Source organism: Pimephales promelas, chromosome 3 (genome assembly GCF_988280905.1).
Source record: "Pimephales promelas chromosome 3, fPimPro1.hap1.1, whole genome shotgun sequence".
NCBI lineage: Eukaryota > Metazoa > Chordata > Actinopteri > Cypriniformes > Leuciscidae > Pimephales > Pimephales promelas.
The window spans coordinates 35,839,848-35,860,988 of NC_142771.1; the positions used below are offsets into that span (position 1 = coordinate 35,839,848).

Genomic DNA, 21,141 nt, shown 5'->3' on the forward strand with positions numbered 1-21,141 from the left:
AATTTAATTCAATGATCAAAACCTAAGAACAGCTAAATGAACGTAGAAGGTTCTTCAATAATTCTTTCTGACTACAAAAATAAATAAAACAAAACACAGAAATTAGTCAATGGTTGTGTCATACAGTAAAGTTATAGAGTGGTTAAATGAATGTGCCGCAGATCATTTAGTCTTGCAAGAATTTGATGAGAAATGCTTGAGTTCATATTGAGATATGTTTATTGCAGTTGGTGGAGACAAATGTTAGCCAGGGTTATTAAAAATAAAACCATAAAAATACTTTTTTTTTTTTTTTTACTAAAATCAATATGAACTGAAATTAAATTTAATATGAATATTAAATATTAAAAAAAACAAAACAATATTTGGCTGTATCTGCCAAAGAAACATTTCTCATTAAAGTAAAACTGATATAAAAACTATTTAGACATATTTAAAAGAAAAGAAAAAAAGAACACAAATCAAAATGAAAAAAACACAACAAAATGACTGAACTAAAATTAAAATAATTAAATATAATAAAGCATATAGAGCATCTAAGAAGCAGGAGACTCCATGTCAATAGCATCTAGAAATATTTAGGATATTACAGTAAGGAAATCTCAGTTACAATGAAACTGGTGATGAGATGAGGTGATGTCATGTTTGTCTCTGTCGAGGGGGTGGGAACAGGTCGAGGGAAGGATTTTGGAGCGTGGTATATTGCTATAAACCAGCAGACGCAGTTATGTTCCTTCACTTGAATCTCAGTAACGGGGATTATTTCATGCATTCAACTCCGATGACCACCGGAACAATCTCCCAGCACGAACTGAGGTATTTACCCTGGACCGCACCTCGGATATTATTCCAACACACAATATGACCTTTAACTGTTCCAGTGAGATCTCGTTTGGAGCATTTTGAGACTCTGCGTTTTCTGCATCTGCTCAGTATTTACAACAATCTGTTTACCAGACAGTCAATGAAGCCCTTCATCAGATTTTATTGAACTCTTTTTTTCAATATTGAAGGTTTTCTTGAATGTGTGAAGCATATGCTGAAGATCATGAACTCTTTTAAAAGCCCGAGATAATCAGATTCTCAGATTCTGTAGCTTTGCACTGTCCTGAATAACATGGTTGTTGTTTCTCTGAGGAGGATGAGGATGAAGATGAAGAGCACTCTGAACCTGCTGTCGCTGCTGTGTCTGTGTGCGGCCCAGAAGAAACTGACCCAGGACACGTCTGAGTGGGACCACCGAGGTAAAATCCCTTCGACTTTTATTTTTCATTTTTTTATTATTAGAACAGGTGATGTGAGAAAAAATCCTGACCGATCTTAATAATTTCACTCTTGAAGAGCAGTTGTGCTGACATAATGCAAATGTTTGTATTAGAGGATCAATATTTTTTTTATCTGTAGCATCTCAACAATATTAATGAGTTCTGAATATGTTCATGATTTGTAATCACAACATTTTTTCTTTTGTCAAATCAATTTAAATAATTTATGTGGTTCAGATAACACAATATTTTGAGTTTCTGATGATTAAATCAATCTCCATTGTATTAACTCAATTTTTCTATTTCAATGAACTTAAAATTTTAAGGCAACCAGGTTACTTCATTGTTTTAAGTTAAACCAACAATATGGTTTTACAGTGTATTTTTTTAATATAAGTATAAGTGAAAGATTCTAAACTTTCAGAATATATTGTTTATGGGGCAGAACTCTTAAATGGACATATTTTTGCACATTTTTTCTGGAAATAAAACATTATATGTGCTGTTTTACATTTATTTCACATGAGGGTCGTACGTTTTACAACCCTTTTCACTTTGGACAACGTCTAAAACACTGATTTGTGTATTTTTTGTTGTTGTTTTCTAGCACACACAAAAAGCATTAATGAAATCCTAAGTTACTGACTTAAAAAAAAAATTGAAGGAAAATGGATCAGAATGGATCACAGTTATTATAGTTAACCAAAACTAAATCTAAAAACATAAAAAACTTGAAATAAAATAAACTTTAACAATAATAGATATATATTTAAAGTATGATCATATTAATAATAATATATATATATATATATATATATATATATATAAATTTAATTGAGTTAAATCAAGATTTTATTAGTTTCACTTGCTGTACTAATAAATCTAAAACTAATACTAAAAGTAAAAACATAGACATAAAAATAACAGAAACACACAACAGAATTAATAAAACTTGAGCTGAAATGTAGCATATTAAAATGTAGATAGTAAGAACGATCCCAAAAAGGTTTAGCCTCATCTGAAACAAACGTCTTTCAGCACAAATGGTGGATCGCTGTTTTTATTTTTCATATAGTTTTCATATAAGCATAAGCTCAGTGTGAAGTTGTGTTTGCTTGTCACAGACAAACCGAATGGCAAGAGCTGTTCAAACCTGACGCAGGTCCTGGACAACTGGAAATACGCCATCATGTACCAGGTCAAAGACATGCTGGTCAACGATCATGCGTCCATCTTACCCGAATATAACAGGTATGATGTGAAATCTGTTGTTGTTGTAACTTTTGTAGGTGTTTGGTTTCATGAAACGAGGTGTTTTCTGTGACTTTCCTAATGGAAACCAAAGCTAGTCTGTCCATGGGCACATATTGCAGTCCACTCCAGTCTGAGGCCATCTGGCCATTTTCTCTGTGACATTTTCCTTTCTGTTTCTTTTTTTTTTTTTCACAGCAACTGGAGAAACTTAGGATCACATGCCATTAAAGGAAATGATTAATAATCCAAAAATGCTTTGACTGAAATGAACCACTTAATCTGCTCAATATGCCGCCTTCTCAAGGTGCAGGACCTTTGATCCTGAGCCTAAAATCTGTGCAGCGGCTTCATAAACCATCAGTCATGGATGAAAGACTTCATGTGTATAATTACTACATCATTTCTAACTCTACAGATCATAATTTACTTTCATAACCTAAGCTAATAAGATATGGATGGATGGATGGAAGGGTGGAAGTATGGATGGATGGATGGATGGATGGAAGGGTGAATAGATGGATGGATGGATGAATGGATGGAAGGATGGATGGAAGGGTGAATAGATGGATGGATGGATGGATGGATGGATGGATGAATGGATGGAAGGATGGATGGATGGATGCATGGAAGGGTGAATAGATGGATGGATGAATGCAAGAATGAATGGATGGAAGGGTGAATAGATGGATGGATGAATGGAAGGATGAATAGATGGATGGATGAATGGAAGGATGGATGGATGGATGGAAGGATGGATGGATGGATGCATGGATGGAAGGATGGATGGATGGATGCATGGATGCATGGATGGATGGATGGATGGATAGATGGAAGGATGGATGGAAGGATGGATGGATGGATGGATGGATGGATGCATGGATGGATGGATGGATGGATGGATGGATGGAAGGATGGATGGATGCATGGATGGAAGGATGGATGGACAGATGAAAGTGGGGATGATGGATGCAAAGATGGATAGACAGATGGAAGTATGGATGGATGATGGACAGATGGAAGTATGGATGGATGATGGGCAGATGGAAGTATGGATGGATGGATGTACAGATGGAAGTTAGGATGGATGGATGATGGACAGATGGAAGTATGGATGGATGATGGGCAGATGGAAGTATGGATGGATGGATGGATGTACAGATGGAAGTTAGGATGGATGGATGAAAGGACAGATGGAAGTATGGATGGATGGACGGACAGATGAAAGTTAGGATGGATGGATGAAAGGATGGATGGACAGACAGATGAAAGTATGGATGGATGGATGGACAGATGGAAGTATGGATGGACAGATGAAAAGATATACAGATGGATGGATGGAGAGATGAAAGTATGGATGGATGGATGGATGGATGGAAGGATGGATGGACAGATGAAAGTGGGGATGATGGATGGAGAGATGAAAGTATGGATGGATAGACAGATGGAAGTATGGATGGATGATGGTCAGATGAAAGTATGGATGGATGGAAGGATGGATGGATGGATGGATGGATGGAAGTATGGATGGATGGATGAATGGAAGGATGGATGGATGGACAGATGAAAGGATATACGGATGCATGGATGAATGGCTGGGTGGACAGATGCAAGCATAAGAATGGATGATTACAGGATGGATGGACAAATGAAAGTTAGGATGGATGGATGGAAAGATGGATAGACAGATGGAAGTATGGATGGATGATGGACAGATGGAAGTATGGATGGACGGATGAATGGATGGATGGACAGATGAAAGTATAAAAATTGATGAATGGATGGATGGACAGATGAAAGTAAGGATGGATGGACAGAGATAGATTATAATTAATAACATTATAATTAATTGTAAAATTATTATGATGTCAAAACCTCATGTATAGTAATAAAATATTCCATTTCTACAATTTCTGAAGATAAAGTCAGCGGTGCTCGCCTGTGCAAAACAATGTTACTGTGTTGTAGGTATACAGTTGCCATGGGGTTAATTGCTAAGAGGTTAGGATGTGTGGTTGCCAGGCCAGTACTTACTTTCACAATCCAAAGAATTTCATCCAAACCACATGATTTAAGGCATAATTTATGCAGGACTATTTATGAATATTTAATCCTTGTGTTTTTTCTGTATACATCTGATGTTGTGTTTGTTGTGCACAGGATCCAGCCGCTGTCGGATGCGGTGGGAGATCTCTATAAGCAGTTCGACACTCTGAAGGAGAACCTGGCCAAGCTAACCAACAAGTTTGACAAAGTGGAAAGCTTTGTGGACGAGATCCAAGCAGGGAAATTTCCCAAGCCAAAACTCTGGACATCCCAGAAAGTCTCTGTCAAGAGATTCCCACAACAGATCCCAGCGAAGAGTCCTGTAAAAGTCCCAGGTAAAGTGCTGTGGGCTCAGAGGAGAGCCAGACGAGGTCCTGGCACCTAGCAGGAGAGGACAGCACATCTGGACACATAATCATGATGCTTTCCCAGAGATCCGCCTGTCAGAATTCAATGCAGAGCTTCTGGGATTTACAATGTTTTATATTACAAAATATACAGACTTAGTCAAGTCATAAACTGGCTTTATGGAATATGCCGCATATGAAAGGTTATTTGTATAGAGTAATGTATATTTTGACTTTTAGCCTTTGCGTTTAGAAATATTAACTAAAATGTATATTATGTCATATCACAAATTAATCTTTTAATACTAGTGGAGAAAATATGAGATTGTGAGTTAAAAAACAAAATCAAAGGGATGCATTAAATATTGAAAATGTTTACTTTTCCCCCTCTTTTACCGATTCACTAGAGCTTATAATCTATACTGTATTCCAAACTCCCACGCATATATTAATATGTTTTAGCATGTTTATCAGGGCACATTACTTAATAAGCATATCAGTGTGTTTAGCATCTCATTGTTGCATGCTTCATAAGCTACAAGTAAATAAGCTTCAATAATAAGCTACTACCTTAAAAAAAGGAAACAACGGCTTACAGTTATAATGGGAAAATATTCACCAGTAGGCTACTGAAGAACTGAAAATACTAAAATGATGAAATATTTCTGATGGACAGTGTCTATCCTCTTCTGACGATCATTGTAAGAGATCTGAACTTCTGAAGTGATGATTTTGTTTAATCTCTGTGCTAAATCTGAACATTAATAATTCATTTGGCTTTCGTCATCATAAAAGCAGATGTGCTGGATGGGGAAAAACAGTCAATCATTCTCTGTTTCTTATATATGATCTTACCAAACTAGCAAAACATGATTTTGGTGCTGCATAAGATTAACAGTAGCCTAGGCTGTTTCAAATGTCTGAATCAGGATCGTGTTTATAATGTTTTTTTTTTATTGGCAAATTCATGCAATATATGCCTGATACATTCTTTGTAATGATGGTTTGTTGAAATGAAAATAAATGGTCAGTCTGGTCATGAGGACTCTCCCTTTATAAGAGCGCCATCATCTGAACCAAAGACAGTAAACAGATTCTGTAATCAATGCAGTCGGCTATTGTTCACAGAGCATCAGTGAAATGTGTGCTAATTTACCCGACAAGTTAAACAGTTTTCATCGAGAAATGTGTCATGATGTAACTAGATTTTATGCCAGATGATGTAAATTTTATCGCTTGTTAAAGAGACAGTTCCAATTAGCTTGAAGGAACGAATAATAAATGTTTATTTTATTATTTTATTTTATTATTTAAAAAAAATAAATAAAATAATAATAATTCATGACTAAAACCCATGAATATATTGATTTTTAAAACCCCATTATGATACTTTAATTTTGAATTATGGGTCAAGTCGCCAGACCTTTATTTTGAATAATCCAAAACCGGAAGTTATTTTACTGCTGTAAATATGTTCAGACCGCGTACATTGAAGGTTAGTTGGTTGTGTTTGAATGTTTGTTCAGAGGTTGTAAATTGTTTTCGTATTCTACTTTATAAAATAAGGCGTTTAACACGTTCAGTGCATGATTTTGATATGTATGTGTTGTTATATTAAGTAAAACAAAACTGACTGACCTCTAGAAATGTGAATGTTTCACTTTTTTTGACAAATATCTTCATATTTAGGAAATTGTGCATTTTTATGTGAGTCGTTTCTAATCATAATTAGCCTTTTAGACATAATATTTGTGGAAAGGGTACCTAAATTAACACAACACAACACACACACACACACACACACACACACACACACACACACACACACACAGTGGGTTTACTGTAAGTTTCAACTCAAAAGATGTGTCAATAAAATAACTTACATGTCAATAAAATGGCTTTATTGGAAATTGGTGGCATTTTGTTGAGGTAAAAGGCAATATAACCAAGTGTTACATTATTAAATTAAATTATTATTAAATGAATACATTATGTTAATATTAAATTATTACATTATGTGTTTATTATAAGTATATAATGATTTTTGGGATCTTGTCAAGTCATCTCAAGATACTCATCATATCTAATTATATAGCGATTTTTACAGACTGGTACAAAGCAAATTTACAGTGAAAACATGAAAAAAAAAAAAGCAACAAAATTAGTTTCAGCTGTTCAGCAAAAAAATATGATGGTTAATTTTTGCTGTAAAAAAGTTATAAATTTAGTTTATTTATCTATACAAGCACTGGAGAAAACCATGATGTCATTGTCCAGCTCAGTTCAGTTCTCATTTAATGGTGTCAATGCAGACAGATCAATAATATTGTTAAAACATTAAAGATTGACAGGAATAAGAGATACTGTGCAAAGCCACAAGTAGTCACAATATACAGTATGTCTCTGATGGCTCACAACCATCTGTTACGACTCATCTTCATGAACTAACAATGTAATAACACATTCCTAGAAGAACCGGGCAGCCAAATTGTTCAGTTCCTCCAATATAAGGGATAGATGGTACAATTCAGATCTGCAATCTAACTTCATCACTCAAAAGTGAATTTCTTCACCCTGCAACTTCAGGTCCAAGCCTGGACCTCAAACCACTAAGCAACTTTTAGGCATCGACCCATTGCTCAGGTATGTGTGAAATCTGAAAATGAAAAACGATATAAAATATGATCTGATATAGTCATACAGTGTTCATCTCTATAGCCATGGAAGACGACATACAGGAGGAGATGCTGTCCGAGTTCAGAGAGCGGCGTCTGGGCGGCTGGCAGATCCTGCAGCTGACGGCCGGCACGGGTCTGGCGGTCTACGCCGTCTGGGCAGGAATCCTAATGCCGGGGTTTCGCCGGGTGCCGCTCAAACTACAGGTGAGGTTTGAGGAGTGTGTCGGTATTAATGCGGCACATGATGAGGGATTGATTAGCCCAATAACAGCTGTGTTTGTGTTTCAGGTGCCTTATATGCCAGCGAGCAGAGCTCAAGTGTGTAACGTCATGACTCTCCTGAAGGGCAGATCCGGAGGCATCGCTGACCTGGGATCAGGGGACGGCAGGATTGTAAGTGATCCTCATATTTTTCATTTAGTTTGGGGTCCTTAAGATTTTTAGATGTTTTTGAAAGAAGTCTCTTATGCTCACCAAGGCTGCATTTATTTGATCAGTCAGTAATATTGTGAAATATTATTACTGTTCAAAATAGTTGTTTTCTGTTTTTAAAATGTAATTGTGATGGTAAAGCTGAATTTTCAGCATCATTACTCCGGTCTTCAGTCTTATGATCCTAAAAAAAATCATTATAATATGATAATATTTAATATTTCTATTGCAATTGTTAAAAACAGTTTTTGCTGCTTCATTTTTTTGTGTGGAAATTATGATATATATTTTCTCACAAAAGAACAGCATTTACAGTATTTGAAATAGAAATCTTTTGTAACATTATAATTGTCTTAACTGTCACTTTTGATCAAATTAATGTATACTTGCTGAATGAATGAATTTCAAAAAATATATATATGTATATTTTTTCCCACTTTTGAATGTTATTATATGTGCTTTTGTGTTTGTTGTGCAGGTGTTAGAAGCGTGTCGTGAGGGTTTCTCTCCAGCTGTTGGTTTTGAACTCAATCCTTGGCTTGTTCGTCTCGCACGCTTTCATGCGTGGAGAGCTGGACTCCACAGAAGTGTTTCATATCAGCGAGAGGACCTGTGGAAGGTATTGTAAATGTCTAACAATCAAAATTATGTCCAAACAGATTATACAAATATTTTACCCCGACATTATACACCCATATTATACATATTTTTAATGCATTATATATTATATACAGTATATATATATATATATATATATATACTGTATGTGTGAGTGTGTGTGTGTATGTTTAGTGTGTGTATATAAATATATAATATAAATATTTATGTAGGTGTGTGTGTGCGTGCTGTCAATCAATGCCAAATCAGCTGTGCTGTGGCGATCCCCCAAAAAATGGGAGCAAGCCGAAAGACAGAGTGCTGTCAATCAATTAATCACACATTTTTCTGTAATTAATCATGATAAATTCCATATTAACAATATTTTAATATTTTCACATTGAATCTCCATATTAATACAGAAACAACATAAAGACAGTGTATTTTAAATACTTTTCCCTAAGTACTATAAATGAAAGCTAGTATCACTGATACTGCTGTCTCTATTAAACTAATATTTTCTTAAATTTTAGCCATTAATTGTAGTCATTCAAAATTACAGTATAACTAAAAAATGAATAGGCTTTAAAGGGATAGTTTACCTCAAGGACATCCAAGATGTCGGTTTCTTTGTTTCCGCAGTATTTTCAATTTTGATATTTTTAGGTCAAACCGTTCTTGTCTGTCAGTCATATAATGGAGGTCTATGGTCACCACCTCAAAGAGCATGCACAGAGAAGTCCGCTCGTTTCGTGTCTTAGGCCATCAATGTGTACTTACATTTACGAGTCATTAAATCATGTTTAATCTGGACTTCTCTGTGCATGCTCTTTGAGGTGGTGACCATAGACCTTCATTATATGACTGACAGACAAGAACGGTTTGACCTAAAAATATCAAAATTGAAACTACTGCGGAAACAAAGACACCTACATCTTGGATGCCATTGAGGTAAGATAAAACATACCAAAAAATAATTTCAAAGTGAAGTATCCCTTTGAAAATATAACAACTTTTAATTGACCTTAAAACCATCTTCACATGAACTGTAAACAGTATATGCATAAAATATAAATTGGAAATAGATTAATCCTTATTGATTTTGTCTTTTGTTCTTTAACATTAATGACTGCATCAGATTTATTGGGCTGCTGTCACTTTAAGAAGTCCTGATGCACATGCCACGCATCTGAAATGCATCCAATTTTCTCACAGCACATTTAAGACTTTTTAAAATCAACAAAAATGGCCATTTTGACAGTTGTGCTCTTCGGGTCAGTCAAGTTTTTATTCACAGAGCGCGCCACTGCTTTTTTCCTTTTCGTTCTTGAATGGTTTAATAACTGGGTAAAATATTTGTGTATATATATATATATATTTTTTTTTTTTTTTTTTCAATATTAGTGCTGTCAAAATGAATGCCTTTTTCAGTTTAATGCTTTAAAACATTATATTATCACGCTCTCATTCATTCAAGTGCTTTTAAACACCCATATTAGGTACTTTGAACATATAAACACCTAAAATACTATAATATACTCAAACAGATCCTCTCATATAAATACACTGTCCTAAATTCTCATAGACATTTCTCATACAGAAGCAAGATATGTTTTCTAAATTTGTGTTTTTGCATGTGTATTTTTAGGTTGATCTCTCGGCGTATAAAAATGTCACAGTATTTCTAGCCCCTAGCGTGGTAAGTCCCTCAGCGGTTCCTAAATCATTGAATAAGATGCAATAGACTCTATTCAATCAGTTCATGCATTTGCACCATGTGCTGTGTGTTTATCAGTTAAGTCTTTTACAAAAGAAGCTACTGGCTGAGCTCCCTGAAGACGCTTTGATTGTGGCGGGACGTTTTCCGTTTCCTGATTGGACGGCGTGCAAACTAGAGGGTGAAGGTGCAGACAGAGCGTGGGCCTATCGCATTCAAGAACTGAGACGCCGCTACCAATCACAGGATACAAACGCCTCCAGATGAGAAACGTTTTATTAATTTAGCTTGGTTTTTGTTTTATCATGTTTTACAGAATTGTTTGATGCACAGAATGTTTTAAAAAGAAACTTTTAAATATGAATTATATCATTTTTATTGTGCTAAGCGAAACAACACATAAGATGTCGAAAAACAAGTCGGTGTCTGTGAGTGTTCCTTAAAGGGTTCAAACCCGTGGATGACTTCCTGTTTCTTAATGTGACCTAGATAATGTCAAGTGTACAGTCTCTGTAAGTGTTTCTCTTTTTCAGAAAAAAGGAAATAAACCACATATATTGTGAGTCATCTTTAAATAATATATTGTGTGAGGAGTGTATGTTTCTGAATGTTTACTGCGTAGTCTGCAGTCTACTACACATGTACTTGAGTTGATGGGTTGCCTAATGTGAAGTCGTTGCGCAAACCACATGAAACAATGAGCAAGAAGAGAACGGCAAGCTCTTCCCTTTCAAGTTCAGAAATGACAGACTGATTCTCACGATTCAGAAGTGCATGTATCTGCACAAACAAGAAGTACCAAAGCTTTATAATATTGGCCGGATAATACAATAACACACACATATACACAATACATTTTACTGATTAGAAGTACACAATATAATACTCAACAGTTCTATAATACAAGAAAACCCAATAATGTAACTGGAAAGAAAACATGTATCATATAAATGGGGATTTTATATGAGAAACTACATAAATGCCTTTGACGAGCTAGTTCGTTTAGATGGCTTTATGCTTTAGAGGATGCATATGTGTAATAATAATGAGGCAATACCTGCACTCATAGTGCATACTGTACTAACGTGTCTTGTTGCGGCCGGTTTCATCCGGTCTAAGATTAAGATTTCACTTCCGGTAGATTAATAGTTTGAGTAAAAGCATCCAGTAACTAGTTCCTAATTACAGTCTTCCTCCAGGGGCGCTTGACGGCTCACAACGCCGAGTCCCCTATGATTGAGACACTTTAGATCTCAACTTATGTCTTATTGGATATATTCTCATTATTCAAAGTATAATCATTTAATTAAAATGATTACAAAAATCTCAAATCATCTGAATCAACTCTGAACGTATTTAAAGTATAATCCGGATTAGACTTAGAAACGTAACATGTACCACGTGATGTCTAAAGCGAAAGAAAACGGTGTTTAAAATGAAACTACTTTTTAAATGTTTTCATCCACTTTTAAAAAATGAATCTAAATGTCCTGCAATACATTTCACAACGTTTAAGTAGATTTTGGTATGATCATGTGAGCTGTGTTGGTAGATATTTTTGTTCTGAAATAAATAGATAAACAGAAAAACAAACACATAAATACACTTGAATTGTATTATTTGTCCATTTGGCAGAAATTAACCCATGACCTTGGTGTTGCTAGCGTCACGCTATACAGTTTGAGCGATATAAATAATGCAAATCGTACAAATAAATAACAAATATAATAAACTGATAGTTTCAGTTCAAAGTATTTATAAATTATAATTGTTATTATTGTTATTATTATTATCAACATTAGTTGCCAAAAAAAAAAACCCACATACATTTTGTTACATGTTTTCGGAGCTTTTTTGATTGTTGTTTCTCCCAAAAAACATAATGTATGATATGAATTTATTTACAATTTATAAAATTGAAGAAATTTTCCAAATAAAATAAATAATTGCTAAATGTTTTGGTCGGGGGAAAAAAACCTAACTAAAGAATCACCTCATTTTTTAGACCCGTCGCTCCTGACCAATTAGAAACAGCTTCGACTCTTTAAGCCCCGCCCATCTAAGTACACCGTCTTCCACATTATTTTCCGTTCTACGCTTTCATGCTGATTCTGTGAGGACAACATGTCACTTCCGTTAGGTTAATGGGCAGATGAGAGGAAGCAACGAGAGGCCTGCACGGAAACAGAGATCCCACTAACCCAAGGAGTGGCACTGTCAGACTTCTGAGGGCTCAAATTAAAGCTCCGAGTCCCACACAGCGCGAACACCACCCGAGGCGTGAAGAAGAGAGTCCCGGCACATTTTTAAGACCGCTGTTTGGTTGATATTCTCTCTGTTTCGCTGTAGTTTAATGCGGGTTGTCTCCGTGTATCCAGGCAGCGTCAGTTCCAGTCTCGCGCTAGTTCAACAATAATAACAAGTGTCCCGGAGCCCGAACCCGGGGTCCACCGGGCGTGTGCGGGACAGTGATGCGGGGTTTCGGTGCTTCTAGAAGGTGAAACACAAAGGCCCCATAGGAAGCATCAAGCATGAGCGAGCAGATCACGATTCATCTCATATCATAGCCGCATAAAAGCTCAAAAACCCTGGGCATGGTGAGTCAATATTATATAAAGCAAATCTATGTATATGTATAAGACACTGACTTATTTATTTGATCTCTTATGTAATCGTGAACCTTTATATGTGCACCAATGCCTGGAGGAGGTTGCATTGCTTTTGAAGCCTCTGTGCTTCATCAGTAAATTATCACATGACATTGTGTTTGAAGCACTGATTTGATTTAAGCACCTGTCAAAAACACTTATTTTTATGTGCGTATTTCCGTAATATGATATATTTTGAGACCCATAGCAGACATAGATCTGTCAGATAAGAAGGTAAATCAAATGCATACGTTGTTTTGTCATTAAGGGATGAAACAAGGCGATAGTCACACAAATGAAACCGAGCACAGCTGCTTCTGTGTGAATGTAACGGTGTCCTCTCGACTTATTGACAGTCTGTACAGTATGAGGAAACCAAAGGCATTCTTCTGCTATTCTGTGACGTCACGCAGGAGCAATGCAACGTGTTGTGACTCATACGAAGAATTCAGAACCCGGCGCATCGTCATCGTCATCTTCATCATCACCAGCCCACTTCCTGCTTTCGCCTTCCAAGCAATTCTTTCACTCTTCAGTGCATTCTCACTCTTTTTAATGTGAGAAGTATTTCGAGCACTGAAAAAAAAGCAATTTTTGAGAATAAAAACAACATGATACATCTCACACAGTCTTTAAGGGTAAATTAAAGTAGCCCAATAAAATAAATTAACCCTCCCAAACAAGTATTTACATCATTGTATCATCCTCATGATGGTCCAACCCATACTTTGAAGAACAAATCTTCGTTTGTGTCCCACAGAAGTCAGTCGTACGTGACAGGACGGTAATTAAATAATGACTAACAGTGTAAATAAAGCCTCCAAAGCATGAAACGGTCCAAAAACAGTAACTGTGATGTGTAATAGTGCCGCAATGATTGATGGGAGTTTGCAGATCGGTAGTGAAAACGTTTGAGGAATATATTGGTTAGTCAAAAATGGGAATTCTGTGATGGGAAAAATCCTTTCATTGTGGATTTACAGTTCGATTATATACGATACGATTAGTGTTTGCTGCATTGCATGGTTGCATTAAAAGTTCAGACTGAAATGCCTTATCTTGTCATCTCTCTCTCTCTCTCTTGTGTCTTCAGGCGTCTGAGGAGTCCTCCTTACGGGCCCTGGAGAGTCTTATGACCGAGTTTTTTCACAGCTGCACCACCAATGACCGCAAGAGAGAGATCGGTGAGTATACGCCTGACCCTGGCCTTCACATCCTCATCACTTCCTGATTTGCAGAGTCACGCTTTGTGCTGTTATTAGCGGAATAGGCTGTCGCTCGTTATGCCTGGATGATATCAATAGATGTCCTATTTTCTCTTCTGAAACACAAACATACTGAAATGTTAACATGCGATCACATACACTCGTTACATGTCAAGTGTGGTGCATTAGGAGTGGGATAGTTGCTGTTAAATCTGAGGGGCAAGACAAGTAACGACAAGTGTTGAGTGTTGTAAAGTAACTTTCCACTGTTTCTGTGTGTGTGTAGCACCCACCGCTCTGCAGATCCACATGAAGAACCAGTTATTGATCATTTCGGTGTGATCTGAATGGTTTTAGCGGCTCATTTCAGCACCATTTTTGAAAAGAAGGGATTTGTATATGTTTTAAAAGGACCTATTATGCATTATGCAAAAAACTTAAGATCGTCACGCAAACAATTGGGTACGAAATGTTGTTTTGAGTTTAAACATTTTATGTCACTCACTTGAAATAGAAGTGAAGCTTCCGCGAAGAAAATTTTGCAGCAAGTGTCTTTGAGCCGACGAACGAACATCTTCAAATAAGATTATTATTAAGAGTGACGTTTTAGGGATAGTAATGTGTAGATACATAACGTATTACAGCGATTTTATTTTTACCACATAATTACGGGGACATATTGACTTAATAATTAGTTCAGCTAATGTTTTAAATCTTACCCGTTTATAAATTCATTTAGTAAAACAATCGTCCAGACAAGATGATCACACCAATATTATCAAACTCTGTAAACAATAAATCAACTCTGATTATTTTAATTAAACGAGCGTGTGTCCCTTGTGATATTGATGTGCGCGGTGTGTGTAATAATGCGTTGCTATTGACGACGGGCATTATAAAGAAGGAAATGCCATAGAATAGAATCTTGCTTAAAAAAAACTGCATAGAGCTGCTTGTTTATTTGTTGTTTGTTGATTTTCATTCATAAAACTTGTTGAAATGTTTTCAGTGTGAGCGTCAGTTCTTTTTGAACACTTTATATTTATATTTTATATTTTTACACTATATATTTTGAACACTTTATATCTAAATTTAAGAAAACCGTGATAATATTGATAATCGCGATAATTGTGGACACTATAATCGTGATATGAAATTTTCATACCGTCCCATCCCTAATCACAACACCCAGATCCAGCCGACCAATCAGAGCTGAGGTCTTCAGTGGCTGCGCTGGAGGGCGTTCCCACTACTGGTTGCCTAGTAATGTATAAAAGGCTCCATTGCCTTGTATCTTAAGTTATGGCCGCGTAGAAGCAGTTTTTGTAAAAATTGGCTAACGATTGCGTCATAACGAATCGACTCTCCATTGCACTGTAGAGAAATTACCGTATAGCTGGGTCCCCGCGGGTCCTTAAAAAGTCTTAAATAAAATTTTCGTTTTTTAAGGCCTGAAAATGTCTTAAAATCTGAAATTTCCGATAAGGAGGTCTTAAATTTCACGTACGGACCTTAAATTTCTTGTCCGACTCGTCATCCGTGTTTTTGTTTTTATTACAGACTGTGTTTACGGGCGTTTATGCTTGGTTGCCAGATTTAAATAATGAAATCCCCAGTCAGAGCTTTTCTGTTAAAAGAACACGTTTTCTACCCGGTCTTGTCAATAGTATCTGGCAACCATGCTCTACACTGCTGAAGAAACGCTGATGATCTGAAAACACAGACAAGTAGCTGGAGTTCAGTGATCTTCATTTGAGATTATCTACTTGAATTAATTAAAGTGTCATTCAGTTGGTCTTTAATCTGTCAAAAGCTGTTTGTGCGACTAAATCTGCGATCAATACAGGCTAATATCCAGCAGTGTTTTTAATGTTGATCATATTATTGCTGTTTTGCAACGAAATTATTGCTGTTTCACACAAACAGTGGTGATTCGAATTCGTGAGATTCAATGACCCGTTCATAAATACAGCCACTTGCTTTGTTACCGATGAATGAATGACTCGATGACGGATGACTCGCTCATAAATACTGCAACCTACTGGCGATTTTAATTTAATGTTTAAAAGTATCACCTCGTTTTTTACCATCATTGGATATTTATTGAACATTGTTTTATTTAAAGCATTATTCATTTTACGAAAGTATTTATACAGGTAAAAAAAAAAAAAAATGAACTGGAAAAAATCGATTAAAAGGGGCAGATATTGTCCCTAAATGGAAAAGTTTTGACTGCAGTCTGAGATGATATCGTCCATCGGCCCAGCCCTAGATTTCACTTGGACCAGCTACTAGAAGACGTACAGGTTGCTCACATGACAGGCTCAGTTTGAGCTTGCGCTGTACACCTGGCTTCAATGTTCTCCGTTGAAATCAATGGGGTTGCTGTGTCCATTTCTGTTACTGTCTATGGCATATAAACCTTTCGCGTTGTATACATAAATAAGCCAGAGAATGTCTAATAAGGGGAGAACTTCCACTCCCTTTTGCATTAACATCTCTATTAATCTCTGATGATGTGTTTACTGGCGCGCTGTACAATAATAGGCTCAGTAGCTTCTTCTTTTAGAAGCTACTGAGCGACAAAGCTTGCTCAAATAAAAACGAATCATCATGTGACCCCTTTAATGTGAGGAATGTGTCTAATAACTTGTATTTCGTGGCTGGAGACCACATTCATGACATTTAAACTAGACCCAGACCGATATATCGGCCGATATTAGGCATTTTCCATAATATCGGTATCGGCAGTTATAATGGCCGATAAATGAATATTTCAAAAATAAAATAAAAACGGACGAAACACGCTTCAATCATCTCTCCTTGGCCTGTTATATTGAAAATGTATGTTTTACAATTTGCAGTATGATGTTATCATTGCTAAATTATGGCTCATCATAGACTAGCTAACCACAAAGCTAGCTAATGCCACTATCATTAGTGGAAGACCGCTAACGTTAACATTAATGAGCTTGGAAACCACAATGAACTTTTTCTGCCTAAATAAAGTAATGATTACTGTATTTATAACTAGCATATCTCTAGTTACAGTCCCTGCATTGTAAAATGTAAGTTATACTTGAGAGGAGTGAACATTTAGACATAGAGAAAAAGTATCAAACGTGTCTTGTGCAGAAAAGTTAGCTTTTCTTTTACACATCTGTGAAATCCAACAATATTTGATAATAATAAAAAAAAATCGGCCGATATATCGGATTTTAAAACCCAAAAATATTTGTATCGGTATCGGCCTTCAAAGTCCTTTATCGGTCGGGCTCTAATTTAAACTCTATTGAGTTTCGTAAAATGCTTGGTATTTCTATTTGGGGGCATTCGGCCGAAGATTTTGTCCTGTGCCAAAACATGGTGCTTTGAAACTAAGGAGTTCAATGCTCATTTCTCAGCAGTGATTATTTTTGGAGAAATAACTCTTTGTCAAACTGGTCAAAGTAAATAGACTGTCTGTGAACAAGACCCAGAATAAGTCACGCATTGCACCGGAAATGTCCAGGGTTGATGGTATCTAAGATCTCAACACATGATATTGTTTTATATGGTATATTGTGTTTTTTTGTGTGTGTGTGTGTGACTGTATTATTGATTTTCTCCACCCAAATATGATGACGGTTTATCCCTTTGAAATGTCTTGATTATTGTTCATTTTTCACTTTTAGACTTCAGTCTTCACCCATAACACAATAGAAAAATTACTTAAAATATAGATTAAGGAGAGTTTAGTGTGAATGAGATTTGTACTGAAGCTTTTTGCCATTTTTTTTTTTACTTTCAGACTTGACCCACACTTTTGTCACATTAGCGCATGTGGAAGTCGAGTGTAGGCCTACTTGTTGTGCGTACATCTATACGATCTCTCACCCTGTTTCACACCATGTTTTCAGTCAAAAAACAGATCGTTCCAGTTTCTCAGTTCCTAATTGTCACGAGAGGTGTCTTTAAAATGTTGTCATTACAACATTTGTACTTCCAAGGGTACACAACACATTGATTTAAGGCTTTATACAGTATAAAAGCAGCATCTATCAAATGAATGTAACTAATGAAGTTATTCAATTGTGACGTCGCTCTGTAATTTGAACTCGACTGGTTTTTGAAATGCGCGTATGTGTAGGTGTGCAACAAAGCAATGTTTTCTTTTTCATGCAAATATGCAAAACTCTGTGTACAAGAAGCGTTTGTTAACTTTGAACTGGAATTGAGTTCAAGTCGTGGGAACTGCCTTCATTTATGCTTTACTGAAGATGTTCCTGTATTGTGTCTGTGTGAAATAGCCCTTTTCATTGCACTTGTTTCCTCATTGAAGGAAGTTTGTTTGGTGACTTTTCATTACTTGCTTTCACTCTGTGCTTTGTTTTGATTAGATGAGATGTGTTTTGTAATGAGTGTCGTGTGGTGTTGTTTATCGCAGAGGAGCTGCTGAACAGTTTCGCGGGGCAGCCCGGCTCATGGAGGCACTGCCTCTACTTCCTCTCCAACAGCAGAAATGAATATGTCATGATGTACAGCCTTACTGTGTTTGAGGTAAAGTTAACCCTTCACTTCATTATCTTATGTAGATTAGCTTACACTGAGTCAATTTTAGAGGGTTATTTCTTCTTTTCTGCTGAACAAAGCTGCATTATTTGATTAAAAAATAAAGTAATATTGTGAAATATGATTTACAATTTTAAATAACTGTCTTCTATTTGAATATATTTTAAAATGTAATTTATCCTTGTGATGATAAAAATGAATTTTCAGCATTTTTACTGAAAATTATTTATAATTATTCAAAGAAATCATTAAATATGAAACATATATATTTTTTTATAAATGTTGAAAAAGTGTAATATATTTTTATATTTATTTAATATTTATTGAGGGTTCAAAAGCATTTATTTGAAATAGAAATCTTTATGACTTGAACATTATGAACATTATGAATGTCATTCTTGTGACTTTTATTCACCCCCTAATTATCATTGCTGTATTTTTTAAAAAAAGAAGAAATTAACATTATAATGATATAGGTTAAATTATACCACGTGACCTGCATAGTAGCATTTATTTGTACTGCATTTATTTTTATTCTAATTTTAATTTAAAAAAATGTGTTTCCTTTTGGAGGATTGTTTTTCATTAGTACAATAATTTTAAGGGAAATTAGCATGATGATAATATCACAATGCAAATAACCACACCTTAGGCTTACAAATAGGCTTCATTTTCTTGAAATATGACCTGGATATATTTGTGTAATTATCCTAAAACACAATAGAGGGTATGCGCGTGACGTCACCGTCGGCCGGAGTGCCTGCAGTTACTCGTAGTGAGTGGCAAAAAGAATGAGCGGCTGTATTTGTTGTTAGCGTGAATGCCGTGAAAAACAAACACAACACATAAGGTTAAGGTTAAGGTTACTTTATTGTCCCCGAAGGGCAATTATTTGTACAGCCAGCAGAAAAACACAAGGCACAACACGCAACATTACCACAAGGCATAAAACACACAGTCCCCAAAAATACATAGAAAAAATAAATAAATAAATAAATTAAATAGAAGGACATTAAAACAGTTCTGGTAGTTTATTTAATATTGATATTGAAGTCGGGATAAAAGAGTTTCTATATCTATTTGACCTGCTTTTGGGCATATAAAGTGGGAAAGAGCTTTATGATTGACTGTACAACTAGATTTGACAAAAAAATCAGAGGTATGTTTTTACAGACTGCTATAGAAAGAAGAGCAAATAGATCGCTGCAATTCACAGAAACAACTGGACTCAGCGAAAGGTGGATTTGCAGTTATCATTTTGTGTCAATATGCTGAATTTAGGTGTAAAACCATACCCATATAATTTGTATTGTTGTATATATTAACAACTCATCAATTAAATATTTATCATTGCATTTTCTGCATTATTAAATGTTTTTTAATTAACACTGACCAAAAAAAAACCTATAAAGTTTTAGGGCTGGTCGATATAATGATATATATAGGCTATATGTAACACTGATGTAAGTGATCACCCGCATTTAGACCTACCTATATTGTATTTATATAAAGCTTTCACAGGCAAATTTGCTTTATGTTTAGGTCTATATTGCTTTTATATCAGGCAAACATAATTGTCAGGCAACACGATTCCTGGCTGCATGTAAATCCCCATAAATCAGTGGATCTTTAGTAAGATGTAAGGGATACTATATTGAGTCCAACATTTAGTTTAAATTGATAAAATTGTTCGTTTTAGTCGCATTTTCGCAGTTTCCGCTATTAAATCCAGTCACGCAGCAGATCTTTTGCCACTCAGTCAGGCTGAGGGGGGTCATTCCGGCGGGAAAGTGACGTCAATGCATTCCCTCTATATGCAAGCACAGGCGTCCTCCGCTGTGTTATATGAGATATGATGACAAATTAGAGCCCGACCGATAAAGAATTTTGAAGGCCGATACCGATTCAAATATTTTTTGGTTTTAAAATCCGCTATTCCGATATATCGGCCGATATTTTTTATTTATTTATTTTTTTTCAGAAACGCGCAACAAAACATGAACAGATTTCCCTAACATTAGTTATTTGTAGTTAGTCATAGGTTTTAACTAAAATAATATGATAATGCATTTTGAAAAGAAACTTGTTTGTCACAACAGAACAGACTGACGACAGTGGCATTAGCTAGCTTCATGGTTAGCTAGTCTATGATGAGCCATAATTTTGCGATGGATAACGTCATACTGCAAATTGTAAAACATACATTTTCAATATAACAGGCCAAGGAGAGATGATGCGTCTCATTGCTATAACTGTCACGCTCTATTAAATAAATACTTCAGTCACATTGTCAAAAGTTAAAAGGACAGTCAGTCAACTACTATTACTAGCTAATTCCGCGTCACTCTTGGCTTATTTAACATCAGCAAAACTGGACATGATAGTCACAAATTTTGTCATGCTT

The 21,141-nt window shown here is 35.7% G+C and overlaps 3 protein-coding genes and 1 pseudogene across 5 annotated transcripts in view; 3 read left to right on the forward strand and 1 right to left on the reverse strand.

The window, feature by feature from the left end:
• The first annotated feature begins 636 nt into the window (after positions 1-636).
• On the forward strand, positions 637-5,948 carry LOC148982068 (uncharacterized). The gene is made up of 4 exons (XM_089128815.1): positions 637-816; positions 1,141-1,244; positions 2,390-2,516; positions 4,677-5,948. The coding sequence occupies exons 1-4, from the start codon at positions 728-730 to the stop codon at positions 4,945-4,947; spliced, it is 591 nt and encodes a 196-aa protein (XP_088984941.1). The 5' UTR covers positions 637-727; the 3' UTR covers positions 4,948-5,948.
• On the reverse strand, positions 2,961-3,912 carry LOC148982069 (uncharacterized; annotated as a pseudogene).
• A 374-nt stretch (positions 5,949-6,322) lies between the features above and the next one.
• antkmt (adenine nucleotide translocase lysine methyltransferase) lies at positions 6,323-10,911 on the forward strand. 3 transcript variants are annotated; one of them, XM_039686436.2, is made up of 7 exons: positions 6,323-6,404; positions 7,496-7,552; positions 7,628-7,791; positions 7,876-7,980; positions 8,498-8,638; positions 10,265-10,315; positions 10,412-10,911. In XM_039686436.2, exons 3-7 carry the CDS (start codon positions 7,630-7,632, stop codon positions 10,598-10,600), a joined length of 648 nt encoding a protein of 215 aa, XP_039542370.1. In that variant the 5' UTR covers positions 6,323-6,404; positions 7,496-7,552; positions 7,628-7,629; the 3' UTR covers positions 10,601-10,911. The 3 variants fall into 3 exon arrangements, with proteins under 3 accessions (XP_039542370.1, XP_088984939.1, XP_088984940.1); XM_089128813.1 differs by having other exon boundaries at positions 6,333-6,404; positions 7,380-7,552; XM_089128814.1 differs by having other exon boundaries at positions 6,381-6,404; positions 7,383-7,552.
• Positions 10,912-12,418: 1,507 nt separating this feature from the next.
• Positions 12,419-21,141, forward strand: part of xpo6 (exportin 6) — a 40,750-nt gene continuing 32,027 nt past the window's right edge. The window contains exons 1-3 of the mRNA XM_039686391.2: positions 12,419-12,930; positions 14,075-14,165; positions 18,613-18,725. Coding sequence (XP_039542325.1) covers positions 12,928-12,930; positions 14,075-14,165; positions 18,613-18,725 — 207 coding nt within the window. The 5' untranslated portion in view covers positions 12,419-12,927. The remainder of the gene's footprint in view (positions 12,931-14,074; positions 14,166-18,612; positions 18,726-21,141) is intronic.

What these genes read in the sequence shown, in the direction of transcription:
- LOC148982068 (XM_089128815.1), top strand. Translation starts at nt 728, where the DNA reads ATGTTCCTTCACTTGAATCTCAGTAACGGGGATTATTTCATGCATTCA. An exon ending in GTCTGAGTGGGACCACCGAG is followed by an intron (nt 1,245 to 2,389) that starts GTAAAATCCCTT and finishes TGCTTGTCACAG; the next exon opens with ACAAACCGAATGGCAAGAGC. An exon ending in ATCTTACCCGAATATAACAG is followed by an intron (nt 2,517 to 4,676) that starts GTATGATGTGAA and finishes TGTTGTGCACAG; the next exon opens with GATCCAGCCGCTGTCGGATG.
- antkmt (XM_039686436.2), top strand. Translation starts at nt 7,630, where the DNA reads ATGGAAGACGACATACAGGAGGAGATGCTGTCCGAGTTCAGAGAGCGG. An exon ending in GGGTGCCGCTCAAACTACAG is followed by an intron (nt 7,792 to 7,875) that starts GTGAGGTTTGAG and finishes TTTGTGTTTCAG; the next exon opens with GTGCCTTATATGCCAGCGAG. An exon ending in AGCGAGAGGACCTGTGGAAG is followed by an intron (nt 8,639 to 10,264) that starts GTATTGTAAATG and finishes GTGTATTTTTAG; the next exon opens with GTTGATCTCTCGGCGTATAA.